Source organism: Acanthochromis polyacanthus, chromosome 9, assembly GCF_021347895.1.
Source record: "Acanthochromis polyacanthus isolate Apoly-LR-REF ecotype Palm Island chromosome 9, KAUST_Apoly_ChrSc, whole genome shotgun sequence".
NCBI classification, from domain to species: domain Eukaryota; kingdom Metazoa; phylum Chordata; class Actinopteri; family Pomacentridae; genus Acanthochromis; species Acanthochromis polyacanthus.
The window spans coordinates 24716234-24731972 of NC_067121.1; the positions used below are offsets into that span (position 1 = coordinate 24716234).

Below are 15739 nucleotides of genomic sequence, written 5' to 3' on the forward strand. Positions count from 1 at the left end.
TCAGTCAAGAAAGAACATCATCTTGAAACAGTTTCCATGCATTGCTTCAATTAATTTTAGGATATATTTAATAAGAATCATAAAATTAGAGTTAGCGGATAGGAAACTTTGCCAATCTAATGATAGGGTTGATAATATTTTAACATTTTAGAAACCAAACACAACACACTCCGTGCAGCCACTTCACAACGGGACTTCAGGGTCCGTCCTTACATGTTGCCATGGTGACCGGTTATTGTTGTCATGGTCACTGTCTATGGTTCTGATTGAACGGGATTACAGATCCAGTTCAGCTGTTCACGTTTAGCAGATTCCTCTGACTTTAGGAGTTCGTGGAACTGAAAACTACTTTACAGACACGGCGGTGTTCAGACTCCTCCGCTCACGTGCCAGCTGCAGCCAATCAGACGACGCGGATGTAGAAAAAATGAGAAATTGAAAATTACGTCTTGGGAAGCAGCGCAACTGGTGGAGGTGCAGCGTCTTATCAGTGGGCGTTTTACGACTTTCTGTCCTTTAAATGTCTCTGTTGATGTTCGAGACATTTTCTTCGCCCACTGGAAGCGCTTAAAAAGCTTAAAACAATCCCGCCTATTTATAACTCCGGAAGGTTTTGTTCTTTTCTTTCGGCTGAGTTTGAAACTGACAAGAAGTAACGCTCAAGATGCGTTTTCCTACCATTCTTGCACTGTTGTGGTCCCATTTTTCAAGGGTTTTTCCTGCTCCAGTAGGTAAGAAACTTGTCTCTTTGCATTGCATTTGCTTTTCATTGCTGCTAATAGGAAAAAATATTGCCCGCAAGTTTGTAGAGATACTGCTTTGTTAAGGACTTACTTGAGCCATTACATTACTCATTACATTACTCATAGTAACTGTGAGTTTATACAATGTTTACTGTTATTTATATTCTTCATGCAGTCGTTTGATAAGGTTTTTCTTTTTTTTTTTGACATGACCATAATTTACTGACTCACAGTTACTCATAGTAACTGTGAGTTTATACAATGTTTACTGTTATTTATATTCTTCATGCAGTCGTTTGATAAGGTTTTTCTTTTTTTTTTTGACATGACCATAATTTACTGACTCACAGAGGAATACTACAATGCAGTAAAACCCGTCTTTGTTTTTTTGTTTGCACTGTCAAAGAGGCGTGTTTTTGCACGTTTGCATCAGCACAGCTTATTGTACGGAGGACATTTAAACACCGTCCACGTACCAGTAAAGTGAAACAGTAAAGGAGCAGATTACTGTAAACACCCGGGACTCCACCAGCTGTGTGGTCAATGTCAACATAGCTGTAAAAAAAAAAGGGATGTATTGTGGGTTTATCAGGATGGCTTGCACGAAGCTATAAAGATAGACAGCTGATAACACAGTGTGGCCTTGTTTTTATTGTGCAACAATCATGTGACAACTGCATTCACCTTTTGTTTAATACATTAGAAATTCAAATTGCAAAATTCTTCTTTATAAGCTATCAAACAGTGTAAGGAGCTGTATACTACATTAAATCATCCATGTGAAAATGTTCATGATGTTATGCTAACAGAGGGGGACTTTACCTAGGAAAAAAACAGTTTCACTTTAGTTTTTTGTGACTCATAGTGAAACTGAAATCAAGACCCTTTTAATTGGAGATATAACTTAATTTGTTGCAGAGCTAATGCTTCTTTCTTTCAAGGATTTGTATATTTTCTGCACGCATTTTTACCTGTTTTCCATCTCCTATGTCATTACGTACAACATTTCCTCATTGTAATGTCTGGAGTGTTTCTTTTTCTTTTGTCCGTCTCCTGTTAGACACTGTCATCCTTCAGATCCAGCAGAGGGGAGTGATGGGAGCTCAGGGCTTCACAGAGCGGGTTCTGGTCAATGGAGTCTCTCTCTCTGATTTAAGTCCGGGTGTCAGCAGTGTGATCCAAACCATGTCATCTGATGCACTCCTCCCAGCTCTTCTCAGCAGCAACAACACCTCAGCACTGAGTAAGAAAATGATTTTGTAGTGAATATGACATCACTAAAACCATTCAGAAAGGTACATTTGTTAATAGACTTTACCATACTCACTAGGCAACCACACCATCCTTCATTCTCGAGAGTGCATACTGGAGGGGTCTCGGCTGCACTGGACGGACCGTGTGTTTTATGATGGCAAGGTCTGTCTGACTCTGGATCACCATGACATATGGACAGTCCACGAGCCCCAAGCACTGACCCTCAAAGAGCTGTGGGACCAGGAAGTGGAGCGCATCAAGGCAGAGAGGGTAAACCTACAGGAGAGCTGCGTTAGGCTGATGAGGGAATTGAGGCTCTCTGAGGAACAGTCAGGTATATATTTTCTTTTAGGCTTCATGGAACAAATTTTATAACTTTTTTTGTGTTCAAAGAATTGTGGAACCTAATTAGTCCATGCCATACTCACATGCTAGCTATTGTTAGTGCAGGGTTGTACTGTATACACCAGCTGACAGTATTTACAGTTAAATGATTGTACTAGTAGCACCTATCCAAACAATGCTTTTGATTCAATATAGTTGCAGACCTCACTAATAAGAAAAATACACAGCTATCCAATCACTAATGGCAGCATTGTTGAAAATTAGGACAAAAAGGCTTGAATGCCGCTGCTGTTAATAGTAAAGGAAGCTGATGGCATATAAAGTAATGCATGCTACAAGAAATAAAAGGTTTTATTAAAACAGAAGAATTTCTCATGTGACTGCAGGAGTTGACCTCATGTTTTGTTGCTATTCAGTCAGCATACAAATTTGGAATGTTTTTTTAGCTGCAGGGATTCCCTTGCCTCAGTTTCTGATCCCAATCTTGGCAGCTCTCGCACTCATCGGACTAAGTGTCATCAGCCTCTGCGTCTCCAAAAAGAAGGGTGAGTAAATATTTGCTTTCATTTGGAAAATAACAAATTAGTATAGCTTCTGATCACAGCTCAAAAGCAGCCTTTGTGAAACACAAATTGGTATTTATTTTGAATGCAATCTTGTGTTACATATTTGCACTTCAAAGAGACAACGATTAATCTTTACCTCAGCTTCAATTTAATACCTCAGTTACTCTCACAAAATACAGCATGACTTGGTTTGTTTTGAAATGTGCCTTGTCACATGATTGGTATATGGGCTCTCATACTGGAGGGAAATGTAAAGCATTGTCATGTGTTTTGTCTTTTGCTCTCTCTGTAGGTTTGAGGCCCCCTGCAGGTAAGACAACAACAACCCTCGTGTTTTCACTCCAGTCTTTGTACAGAACACGTCTCAGCTAGCAATCCTGGGAGAAGATTGATAGAAAGTTAAATATTAAATGAACTTAAAACCACATTCCCTTTGGATTGGCACAGTGTTTTACTCATTCTGGTCACACCCTGTCATGTGATTTTTGTCGAACCCTGATTCACCCAGTGATACTGTGAAATATAACCTCGCTTTTATTGCGAGTCAGTATGACTGCAGTTGCCGTGACAATAAATTACACGCAAATAAAACAGTTTTGAAAACCAAAACAATACAGATGATGCCTTAAAATGTTTGCAGCTCAATTATTTGTCTTATTCAGTAATGAATAGTACCATGAGACAAAACTCTTGCTCTTTTATTTCCTTGCAGGTGTTGTTGGCTCCCTTATACATTACCCCAAGGATATGACTGCAGTGGCTCCAGAGAGAAAAGATGGCTACCATACCTTAGTTCCAGCTAAATAACGGGTTCATGTTTGAGCCTCCAACCGTGTTTCTGCTGTTAAATGTCCACTCACTGATGTAACCCCTCAATACTCTGTGTTGACTGTGTTGCTCCATGAATGTAACCACGTCTTTGCTGCCTTACCAAATGCCTACTGTAATACACCAGTGAAAATACTTGTGATCTGAACTATTTTATGCACTTTAACATGCATGTATTACACCTCTCACACCGGTGTTTCTATTGCATATACTTTAAATAGTTATCCATATGCATACATATATAGAAATGTCAATATATTCACTGTCTGCTGTACTGTACAAATTTCTTTTTACACAAGTTGTTTTTGTTACTTTTCAGGGCAGATGTGTTTGCCAGTCATAGTTTGTGATCTAAGCTATTCATGTAAACAGTTTAAAAGAAATGAAGAATGAAAATGATCTTGTTCAATCACAGAGAGTATCTATGGCAAGTTATGACAATGTGAGAAATCATCATACAGTTTGTAGATAAATCTGAAATTCAGTTGTTTTGATGGACCAATCACAGTAAAACTCTGCCAAACACATGGAATCTTTAAGTGAATTTTTTTTTGTTGCTGTAAATTCTTGTTATTGTGTATATGTAGTTTTTGTTCTGATTGCTGTTCATGAAATATTTACAGATAATAAAGAAATATTTTTGACATCAGGAAAAAAAATCTACATTATTCGTCTCTTCGTCACACAATCGACAAGGTGACTGTGTGATTTTCTTTCTAATGTGGTGATACATAAGTTTATGCTTTTTCAAGCTGGAGCACTTAGTGCAAACTCTTCTTGTTACCCAGACAGTTTGTCCTGTTTGCAGATTACCTCATGAAGAGTGGGAAATTTGCAACCAATTTTAAAATCAGATGTAACATCTGTTTGCTAAAGTTTAGTCAGAGACTTTCCTTTTATCTGCTTAGTGAGCCTGTATCTCGTTTGCCCATTTAAGATGCATATAAGACAATTGTGCTAGATTACACTTATAACGACACTTTAAGTGCCAACTTAACCTTCAAAGCTAGGCTTGGAGATTGGCAGTTTTGATAAATCTGACTAGAAGTTAGTGTTGCTGAACTAATTTGAAGTAACAATGCTTTCTGTTTTTAAAATGATGTGTTTGTTCATACATATCCACACCCTTCACAGCCTTGTGAGTGATTTGATAATGTTTTAGCATTCAAGCACACCATCCCTGTTGTATGCGAGGAGAGATTTTCACCTATTTCATCAGCCATTTAATCTTTTCAGTCTCTTTAGTGCATAAGCTTAATCAAAAAAGCAGAGAAACAAAGATTTTGATGTGATTATGGAAAGAGCATTTTGTCATCATCAGCTCTATTTTAATGATGTCATGCAAAAGACAACAGAGAACATAACTGGAATTTGAAGCATTATTAGTCTAACATGCCATAACTTATAACAAAGAATATATTTATGTTAAAATGTTTATTAGTAAAAAGTGGCTTAACCATTTTTGTTTATTGTTGTTTTCTGTGTAACAGTGCCCAATGTTGTTAACTTCAAACCTTTTATATATATATTTTTCAAGCATTCAAAATCCATTTCACATTACAAGTCTTCCTTGTCCTCTTTAGATGTCTGTAGTTTGCCATTGTTATTATTAATATTACTACTACTACTACTACTACTACTACTACTTGTTTTGTTATTGTTGTCATTATTGTAGCTCTTTTAAATCTCTTTTTAAAGCATACTTTTATCTGAGAGCCTTTCAAGATTTTATTTTATAATATGATATATCATGTCATATTATATAAATAAAAATGTTCTGTTATGCATCAATTTCATTTTTTGGAAAATTTGAAAGATTAATCTTAGTGATAGTTTTTGTTTGAGTTTTTTGTTGTAGTAATAGTACTAACATCTGTGCGCTAGTAGAGGTTTGGCCAATAGATGGCGGTAGATTTTCGGGGAGGAGGATTTTGCGAGACGTTAATCTGACGGAAGTACCATCCTCCAATCACGTTGACGCACCAGTGAGCGTTACCATGACATCGCAATGCACTAACGGCAGCTCTTTGAACGGACCAATCGCAGCTTCGCTTTGTGGCATTTAAACCGTGTAGCGTCATCGACACTAAATTCAAATCTCAGAAAGAGAGGAAACAGAACAGCGAGTCTTGGTGCGCTGTACTCCACTTTGTATTGAAGAGGTGAGAGCTTTATGTTGGTTTGTTGTGCACCCAGAAGAATGCAATTTTGTTTGGTGACGCAACAGCAGTGCTTTATACCGCTTAATGTCAGCGCTAACTTGTGTTCATTTTCTACAGGGTAATGCTAAGCATTCTATGTTTACTTTAGCTCAGCTAACTGAATTCTTTAAAGTCGACAACAGTAACATTGCTGATATGGTGAAAAAAATGCGTTTAGCCAACTTGTTGTTATTTTTATAATTGATTAAATAAAGTTTAATAGCAGCTAAATGTATGCTAACACAATGCCTGAGAGCCACGCGTTAGCGTAGGTCGCCTCGCTAACCACTTTCTGTCCTTCTCTCTTCTATGTGCCCGGACACCCAGGTCGATGAAAACGTGGATAATATGGCGCAGTTTGGGTTTGAGAATGACATCCACAGTATCTTGAAGCTGGACATGCCCATCACAAACGCTCCCATGGCGAGGTGGCAGAGAAAGGCGAGCTCCTCAAACACCTCCGCCCCGAACGGTCTGTCTCCTGGAAAATCTGCTAATGTGTCGCTGAGTTCATCAAAAACACCAAGCAAAACACCGGGTAATGTATCCATTTCTGCAGCTGTATCTGCTATGTAGGTATATCCGCAAGTGCTAATCGCTGACTTCTCTGATTTTATATTGTAGGCAAAAATAAAAAACAAACACCCTCTAAGATGGGGGGCGACCGCTTCATTCCCATCAGAAACAGCAAACAAATGGATGTTGCAAGTTTCCTACTCACCAAGGAGAATGAGCACGGGGACACAAACAACGCAGCAAGCACATCAGTAAGTTATTTCAACACCTTTCATTGTGATCCCGTTTGTACATGAAGGATTTTATTGATCGTGCTCATCTGTGTTGAAAGGAAAACCAGAAAGCTTGGTCTATGTCTCTGAATGGATACAACATTGAAGATGCAAAGATCCTCCATCTGGGAGGGAAACCACTGAATGCACCAGAGGGTAAGAATATTTGCAGATTCATGTTTTGTTGTATCACACTGTGGATTTGTTTTCTCATGTTATTTTCCTTTTATCTTTTTTTGTCATACAGGCTATCAAAACAACTTGAAAGTCCTCTACAGTCAGGCTACAACTCCTGCCTCTGTCAAAAAAACAAGATACATATCTTCAACTCCAGACCGAATCCTAGATGCTCCTGATCTTCGAAATGATTTCTGTATGTTTGGCGTTCATGAGATTTTTCCTTAATATCATCTATGCAGTAAAATTTTATAGTGAAGTGTGCACTGTATGAATAACTTATCACATTTTTTTTCTTTTTCACAATAATCCACTGAGTACAGATAATGATTGATGCATTCTTTATTTTGAATTTAAAGATTGTATACTTTATCATTTTTATTTTTTTAATGTGATGTTTAAGAAAGCATCCTTGTATACCCAGTAAAAGTAAACATTGTCACCTCTTTATTTTCTCCCCTCAGATTTGAATCTGCTTGATTGGAGCAGTCGGAATGTCCTTGCTGTAGCTCTTCATAACAGTGTTTACTTGTGGGATGCCACTCAAGGAGACATCATTCTTCTGATGAAGCTGGAGCGTGAGGAGGACTACATCTGCTCATTGTCCTGGACCAAAGAGGGAAGCTACCTGGCTATTGGAACCAGTGATTGCAAAGTTCAGGTTGGTATGATGATAAATATACCACTTCAGTTCCTAAGGCAAGGAGCACAAAAGTACAGAATATTTTGTATTTCATAAAACCTTTTTTTTCCTCCCTTAGTTGTGGGATGTTGATAATCAGAAGCGCTTGCGCAGCATGGCCAGCCACACTGCAAGAGTTGGTAGTCTGAGCTGGAATGACCATGTTCTTTCTAGGTACAGTTGCCCATTTGTCACTCAAAATATAAAGCCAGCAATGCCAATTATATTTGTTTGATCTTATTGACTTAAAACACTACTTTCCTCCTCACAGTGGCTCCAGATCAGGACACATCCACCACCATGATGTGAGGGTGGCAGACCATCACATCTTCACACTCACTGGTCACTCACAGGAGGTTTGTGGACTGAAGTGGTCCCCTGACGGCCGATACCTGGCTAGTGGAGGCAATGACAACTTGGTGTGTGTGTGGCCACGTGTGCAGGAGGGCAGCGCCAGCAATGAAAGCCAGTTAGTCCGCAGCTGGAGCGAACATCAGGGAGCTGTCAAAGTGAGTAGTATAACTCAATTTGAACAATTTCATTGAAATCCTAGAGGGATTTGCCTGATTATTAAGCATATTAAACACATTTTTAAACGTTCACGATGAGGTCTAAAAGCCCTGTGCTGTAGAGTGAAGTTTAACTAATTTTTTGAGTATGTTTCCATTGTTTTAGGCTTTAGCCTGGTGTCCATGGCAGTCAAATATTCTTGCATCTGGAGGAGGCACCAGTGATCGCCACATCCGCATCTGGAATGTAAACAGTGGCTCCTGCATCAGTTCACTTGACACTCAATCCCAGGTAAATTCATGCTTCTCGACTCTTGAATGTGAAGGGTGATTCTCAGTCCAATAACTTTTATTGTGTTGCATTTATTCACATGTTGATGACCTGTCCAATCACACACGACTTTTCAGATCTCGTCCCTGGTGTTTGCACCCAATTACAAGGAGTTAGTCTCTGCACATGGATATGCCCACAACAATGTTGCTATCTGGAAGTACCCCTCTCTCACCAAAGTTGCAGAGCTCAATGGTAAGTATCTGTTTAGACTGGATTACCTCTGCTTTATACATTGTTTAAGAAAAGTCCAGTGAACTGGAAACTGCAGTTCTTGGGCCTTTTGGTTCATATAAACATACACTTTTATTTTAGGCCACGAAGACAGAGTTCTCAATTTGATTCTGAGCCCAGACTACTCCACTGTTGCCACCATTGCTGGAGATGAGACTATACGTCTGTGGAAGAGCTTTGAAGTAGATCCTGTGAAGAAGAAGGCTAAGGAGAGGATGGTCAAATCAACTAGCAGTGTCATTCATCAGTCAATCAGATAATGTGCTTTGCCTTGACTTTTGAGTTGTTTTTTTGTTTTTGGGTCAGTACTGATTGAGTTATGTGCAGATGTTTTATTTAATCCACAATAAAGATTACAACCTGGTTCTTGCCTTGTACTGGTCCTATTGATGCTGTAATATATTGTTCTGTTGACCCAAATACACTAATGTGGTAAAGTACAAGTGTTGACAGTTTAGTATAATTTTTTTTAAGCAGTTTGAGATGGTTTTTTTTTTTTTTTTTTTTTATTGTAAGGATACATTGGACTGGGTTAAAATTAAATTATTTAAATACCAGATCTGTTTCTGTTTGCTTGATTGACATCTGACAAATTCCATGTTTATTTACCCCCAAACTATCATCTACTTTACATGAGGTCTGTTTACTTGTGTGAAGTCCACTGATGGATCACATCCATGGTTATGTTGGCAATAAGTCACACCACAGTACACCTATCAACATCTGAGCTCTACAATGCCAGCACTTTCTTTTGATATGCCACTTTACTTTAATGAACACTGCAGCATGTTGTGTTTACGGAGACAGATGTACTAGAATACACAAGGCTGTGAGCATTTGTTCCTAGTTTATATGTAGGATGACCTGAAATATAAAAGTCCTGTGATTGGGTCCAATAGGTTTTTGCTTCAACCACATTTGAGCGGCTGATTTTGCTGATCACTTCACCAACTACAGGTTAAATTCATCTATGAAATGATGTGGTCTAATGTTTAAACAGAAATGTAACTTCTAGGACCACACCGTTGGAAGCTGTTCAATGTTAATCAATGACAATGGGTCAATTTAAACCTGTGTGTCTACAGATTACAAAAAGGTCTTGCTTTCTCTTTTCTGGGAAATGTGGAAAATCACGACATTTAGATTTAATTTCTGTTTATGTTCAGTTCAACATCAGGGTAAAACATGTACATCTATAGAAGCTAAATTTATTTTTTTGTAATTTGAGGCAAATGGTCAATAGCAAACATTGATAGATTTACATAGATTGACTTCCTTTTTGATATTCAAACAGCCATCTGCACAAATTTTTATTCAAGTTTGTCATAGAAAGTTTTTCTATTCACTTCATGCACAGCATGCTGACAGTAAACCATAGTATCACTACCTAATAATGCGGCAACACAAAATGCATCAATACTGTAATATACAGCACAACACTTCGTTTCCACAATTCTTAAAATTGGAAATTTTAGGTGTTTCTGAAAGTGCACAGCAAAGCTGCTGTCCAAATGACACACACCTTTATCAAAATTTTGGTTTTATTTCAAAAGATAAATAAAAACAGGGGAAAAAAACTAAAAACAATTGTCATTTACAATGAAAACCTTATTTTAGCATAAACTTTATAGCAGTTATTTACATGGACTAGTCTTCAGTAAAAACTGTGCCATACTTCCAAGCAACAAAGGCCATGCTTGCCAAAGAGCAGTGTAGATCAAGCTGTTGTGGCTCAAGCCCGAGTTGAAGAATACTATCAGTGATATCATGAGCACCAATCTCCATACAGTGTTCATCACAGTTAATAATTTTTGCAACAGCTTACACAACACAATGTGGAGATCACCGGCAAAACGCAATATGCCATCCATATCCCGATAAGTGTGCATATATTTTCACAAAAGACTAGACTTACATAGAAATTCTGCAGGTTCGAAGTAGCATATTGTAATCTGTGTCACTCCAATATGCTGCAAGACATGAATGATGAATGACATATTCAAGGTTGTAAAATTAGTCTATGCCTCCTTCTCTTTCCAGAGTCCCCAGGTTAGATTTCTTTTACTTTGCCCATTAGGATTTTGCCGTTGGTGTAGTGGTGAGCATTCCCGTTCTCAACATGTTTGCCATTTGCCACCACACTGATCGGTTCACTGGTCGAGCCATTCTGTTTTGTCTTTTTGTCTGTGCCAGGAAGACGTTTGCCCTTTATATATGCCTGCACCCAGAAGTTAGAGAAGAGGAAGAAGAAGAAGACACCGTACATCCAGATCAGGTGGATCCACAAGGGGTTCTGATAGTCACACTTTTCCATGAAGTAGTACTGGCTGATGTGAACGGACACCAGAATGAACTGCGTCTGTAAAACAAGAGGGAAAGCACAGATGGTAGCATCTCATGCTAACTAATGCGATGAATTCCAATATAAATGCATACTTGTCAATAAAAGGAACATACGAGCTGGATAGCGGTCATGTACTTCTTCCACCACAGGTATTTCTGGAAGCGAGGCCCTGCAGCAGAAAGGCCGTAGTAGGAGTACATGATAACATGGACTGCAGAATTCACCATGGCGTGGAAGCAGCCCATTCCTGCAGCTTTAGAGAGGGGAAAAAACACACAGAAATTATGTATTTCATGATATTTAGTATGTAAATATACCAGTATCTCCTAATGTGGTATTTTTATTTTCTACTTTAATTTTTTAGATTTTTTCAGATATGAAAAAGCACAAGGACTGACAAGAGTTGGTTAGGGTTAACAAAAAAAAAAATCTATTTGTGGCATTTTATTGCCATTATTTAGATGAAAATACTGAGGACAGACAGAAATTATGAGAGTGAGCAGGAAATGACAAGCAGTAAGGGTCTGGTAGCCTAGCCGCGCTAGACAACCCACAGCAACGAATTTAATTCTCTGCCAGGGTGCCTTCAGAAACATGGGGCTAGCGCGGCTAGGCTAAGGGTCTGGCTGACCGGCAATCAAACAGAGGACTCACTGTTTGACAGCATACTAACAATTTGGCTATCAGTCTGTCCCATTTGTTAGATGTTACGACTACAATATTTTATGTTTTAAGTATGTATATTGTAAGTTTGTTGAGTAAAACTCACCAGGCGTCAGGGTGATGCCCCACCACCAAGACCAGGGCATGACGGAGTGATGGAAGACGTGGAGAAATGTGATCTGAGCTTGCTTCTTTCTCAGCACAAAGAATGCCTGAAATAAACACCAGTGCGGTTAACATTCACAGGAGAGCTGTCACAATAATAGGCTCAAGCAATATGTGAAGAGAGACATCCTTACTGTGTCGAGGAGTTCGATGTATTTTGAAAAATAAAATAACCAAGAAACTCGGATCATCTGTGGGTAAAAACAGGGTTGTGATGTCACATATCTAAAAGTGAACAGTCATCAAAGACTTGAATGTTCATTTGTCAAAGGTTGCTTTTTTTTGGTGGCAACAGATTAAATAAAATGAATGAAAGGGAGTGACTTACCCTCAGAGCCTGTGGGCTGCTGGAGGTGTCAACCAGATCACATCTCCATGTGAAAGTGGTGGCCCAACCAGACATCATGAACTAGGTGTCAAAAGTACATCAGCAGCTGTTACCATTCATTTTGCAAACAGGATTTACAAGGATTTGCTTGGATTGTGAGTCACCAAATATCTAAAGGTTTTCCTACCTCATACACTATGTAGGCATTCATTAAAACCATAGAAAGGTTGTAGACAATCATTGGTGTTTTGAGGCTGAAAGGTTTGCGGTTTGCCATCAGGCGAGGTCCAATGTACACCGAGAGGAAGACATATCCCAACAGGATGCAGGTCATGTGGATGGGGCTCTGCATCAGAGGGTAGTCTATAACTCTGACATCTGGAAAACACACACACTTATGACTGTCTCAGCATGTGAGTAATGGCTACTGGTCACACAGGGGTATCTGTGTGGGTCCATGGTCAGTGCAGTGTATTCATAGTTTTGGGTGAAGCCACATTAGGTAAAGGAGCCATTTTTAAACTTATTAATATACATTTCATTAATTTTTGACCCTCAGATGACAAGATAATACAAAACACATCAAGATTTAAAGATTTTATAAGTATACATCCATTTAATGTAGAAAAGAAGACTCTTACCAATTTTAGATTTTAGATTGCTGTGGAATCCTACAATGTTTGACACAACGTCTCGCAGCATGGTGACTGCTTGGTTTTGGTTCTATTAAACTCCTGAAAACCAATATGAAAAGACAAAAAGTCAGCAAGCAGGGGATGAAATAGAGCTAAAAGTGAGGCTGGTTTGGCAGGTGAAAAACAAAGTGACCCATCTACCTCCTTTCCCACTGGCTGAACAAACAGGAGACAGCTGCACAGGCTCATCAAACACCCCCAGCTCACTGCCTGTAGCTACAACCCACCAAACAAATACACAGGGACAACGTATGCTAGCGGCTCAAACAATGTTCCCATATTAAAAAAAAAATCTTTTTAAGTCTTATGAAGGATTGTGAAACATCTGAATTCAGATGTCAGTCTATAAACAATGATATAGTCATCCTCATGCTGACTAATAGAGCAAGTCAAACAGGTGAGGCAAAGAACTTGACCCATATGGCAAACCAACTGAGCCACTCAGACATGAGCTGATCACAGACTTCCAGGTAATAAAACTACACAACAAGCCAGAGAGGATCATTTTTTTGTTACCCTAATCTGGATCAAACTTATTCTGACACTAAACTGAAAGAGTGCCCGACCAAAGCCACCAGTCTAACCAAAAGCATTTAAATGATTCACATCAGCAGCAACACAAATCTAGGTGATAATACTGTTTGTAACAAGTGACTCACCTGCTGAGCACAAGTCCTCAGCCCTCCGGTTTGCGAAGCAAGCAGCTGCACAGCCAAAGCAGGCAGCACTCAATCCAGAGGACCCAACAGATCAGCAACACCTCGTGAATAAGAGTGATCAGGTGAAAATCAGATACATGCAACGCTACTGTGTGGGTGGCAGCCTCCGGCTATTCTCAGTTGTTTACTATTTTCACTAAAAAAAAATCCAACAGGAGCTGAAAATCTTTCATGTGCAGCTCAAGGGAGGAAGACGCTAAGAGAAAAGGCAGGAAAGAAACACATGAGAAAAAGTGACAACTATGGTACTGAACCCATTCAATTCAATATAAACCCCAAGGCACTACTACTGCCCTTTCTAGTTTCAGAACCACACCCTGTTTCAGTGCTTAGCTCCACCTTTCTGTCCTCACTGAGCCTGTTTGTGATTGGATTGTCTCATCAATGGTGGTGAAAGGGGAAGGGGACAGAGAGTTGCCCACACACCAATACCCAGGGCTGGAAAACCCAATTGTCAATTAGTGAGCACATGAAGATTAAAAAAAATAAACTTGATTGAAAATTCATCCAAAATATAACAACAAGAGAACAATTAGGGGAAAAATCATTATGTAAATGATATGTGACTTGAGTAAAGGCAAAAAAAGTGTTCCTCTCACATAATTTAGGCTAAAGGTAAAATCAGATATGTTACGATGGTAACGTCACATTTGGCGTCGCCCATCCCTTATTGCGTTGTAGCTGCAAGGGTTGGTTCCAGTCTAACCCTTGTAGCTATTTGATGAGCTCTCCTGCACCTCTGGTTTTACCTGTTCCCCAAGCACCGGGGACACTGGGCGTGAGGCTTGGACGCAGTTGGAAATACAGTCATACGTTAGACTGAAATGTTGGCTGGAATGAATGGCATGTGTGCACAGGAAAGAAAGAAGTACAGAGGGAGGATGGACTCGCTGCTGACTGTTTACATACTGTTTGACAGTTTGGCACACGGTGCATCGATCTGTCATGAAGTAAAAGCTTGAAAGTCATCAAATGTGAGATTAATGTGCAAAATTCACACAGCAAATTTGACACGGTGAATTCAGTGTTACTTACTCAAAAATAGCCACTAAATATAAAGGGCCATGCTGTGCTTTTTGACTTTGTTATAAATCGGAGCTGTCTGCTGAAAATGCTCCTGAGAACTTTGCACACTGTCAGTGCGAGTTCTTAATGTTTCAGGCATCACTTTAAACTTGACTAGTTGCTACTTAGCGACTGCCTGAAGGTGCTGCTTTTCACCTTAGGTCACAGTTTCAAAAAACAGTTAAACTAAGCTCCTCGATATATTTAACGGCTCAGTTTCACTCATGGATCTTTAAAGAGGCTGAGGGCAATGCTGTTGACACAGGAGAAGTATTTCTCCCAAAACCTGCTACATTTACATGCATTGTAAGTTTAAATGTTAGCTCATCCATAAACAGCTGGAAAAAACTTTCACATGATGGATCTCATTTAGTCATACAAGAGTGTGACACTGTTGAAACACTAAAAATATGCAGTAAAGCAGCAGCATGAGAACAATATATTATCTAGCAGTCCACACTGATATGTTTAGGGCCCAGATTTTTAACTGATGGGGAGTTGACACAGACTGAACAGAAATGTGAGAGTTGCTGTCTTTGTCTTTCACCACATCGTCAGCTCTTCTTCATTGCTGCCATCTTAATGCACATCACAACATGCTCCCTGTTCTTCTTGGTCTTGTGACTGTTAAACATCAACTTAAGTCTAGGTTTTTGCCCATTAGCAAGAATCTATCCTACAGAAACTAACAATCAACAAAACAACACGGCTTTCAGCTCAGCAGCCTGCCTCAGATAATAGACAGCGTCCTCGAGACACACATGCAGCTCTCAATTACCTGACGGTGAAAAACTAGATGGGATAGATGCCTTGTGTGGATGGGAAGCAGCTAGTATAGAGTCACACAACATGAATGTGAACATACAGTTCTCAGCATAGCAGCCTGTTAAATAGCAGTTGTGATTGCTTAACATGAGTGTCACGTGGTCACCAGAGCTCATAAATTGACTTTTCGACAACAATGGCATTTTTGGAAACTCCATCACGCTTTGTAATGAGACAAAACTAGATTCCTTGTGCAACTGGCGGTGACTAAGAAGGCCTGGCATTGTGATACCTATTAGGGAAATGTGGTTTCATATGTATATCATTGCATATTTAC

The 15739-nt window shown here is 39.3% G+C and overlaps 3 protein-coding genes across 3 annotated transcripts; 2 read left to right on the forward strand and 1 right to left on the reverse strand.

Annotated features, from left to right (window-relative positions):
* The first annotated feature begins 428 nt into the window (after positions 1-428).
* Positions 429-4380, forward strand: LOC110956870 (uncharacterized). Its single transcript, XM_022202616.2, has 6 exons — positions 429-731; positions 1804-1986; positions 2074-2331; positions 2789-2887; positions 3201-3218; positions 3621-4380. The coding sequence occupies exons 1-6, from the start codon at positions 665-667 to the stop codon at positions 3713-3715; spliced, it is 720 nt and encodes a 239-aa protein (XP_022058308.1). The 5' UTR covers positions 429-664; the 3' UTR covers positions 3716-4380.
* Positions 4381-5796: 1416 nt separating this feature from the next.
* On the forward strand, positions 5797-9022 carry cdc20 (cell division cycle 20 homolog). The gene is made up of 11 exons (XM_022202626.2): positions 5797-5898; positions 6265-6475; positions 6562-6704; positions 6785-6881; positions 6973-7098; positions 7367-7563; positions 7664-7758; positions 7856-8093; positions 8260-8385; positions 8502-8619; positions 8740-9022. The coding sequence occupies exons 2-11, from the start codon at positions 6286-6288 to the stop codon at positions 8916-8918; spliced, it is 1509 nt and encodes a 502-aa protein (XP_022058318.1). The 5' UTR covers positions 5797-5898; positions 6265-6285; the 3' UTR covers positions 8919-9022.
* A 1159-nt stretch (positions 9023-10181) lies between these two features.
* Positions 10182-13686, reverse strand: elovl1a (ELOVL fatty acid elongase 1a). Its single transcript, XM_022202641.2, has 8 exons — positions 13513-13686; positions 12800-12892; positions 12346-12536; positions 12159-12239; positions 11965-12021; positions 11772-11877; positions 11116-11255; positions 10182-11017 (listed from the first exon to the last, which is right to left on the reverse strand). Exons 2-8 carry the CDS (start codon positions 12858-12860, stop codon positions 10709-10711), a joined length of 945 nt encoding a protein of 314 aa, XP_022058333.1. The 5' UTR covers positions 12861-12892; positions 13513-13686; the 3' UTR covers positions 10182-10708.
* Positions 13687-15739: the final 2053 nt, after the last annotated feature.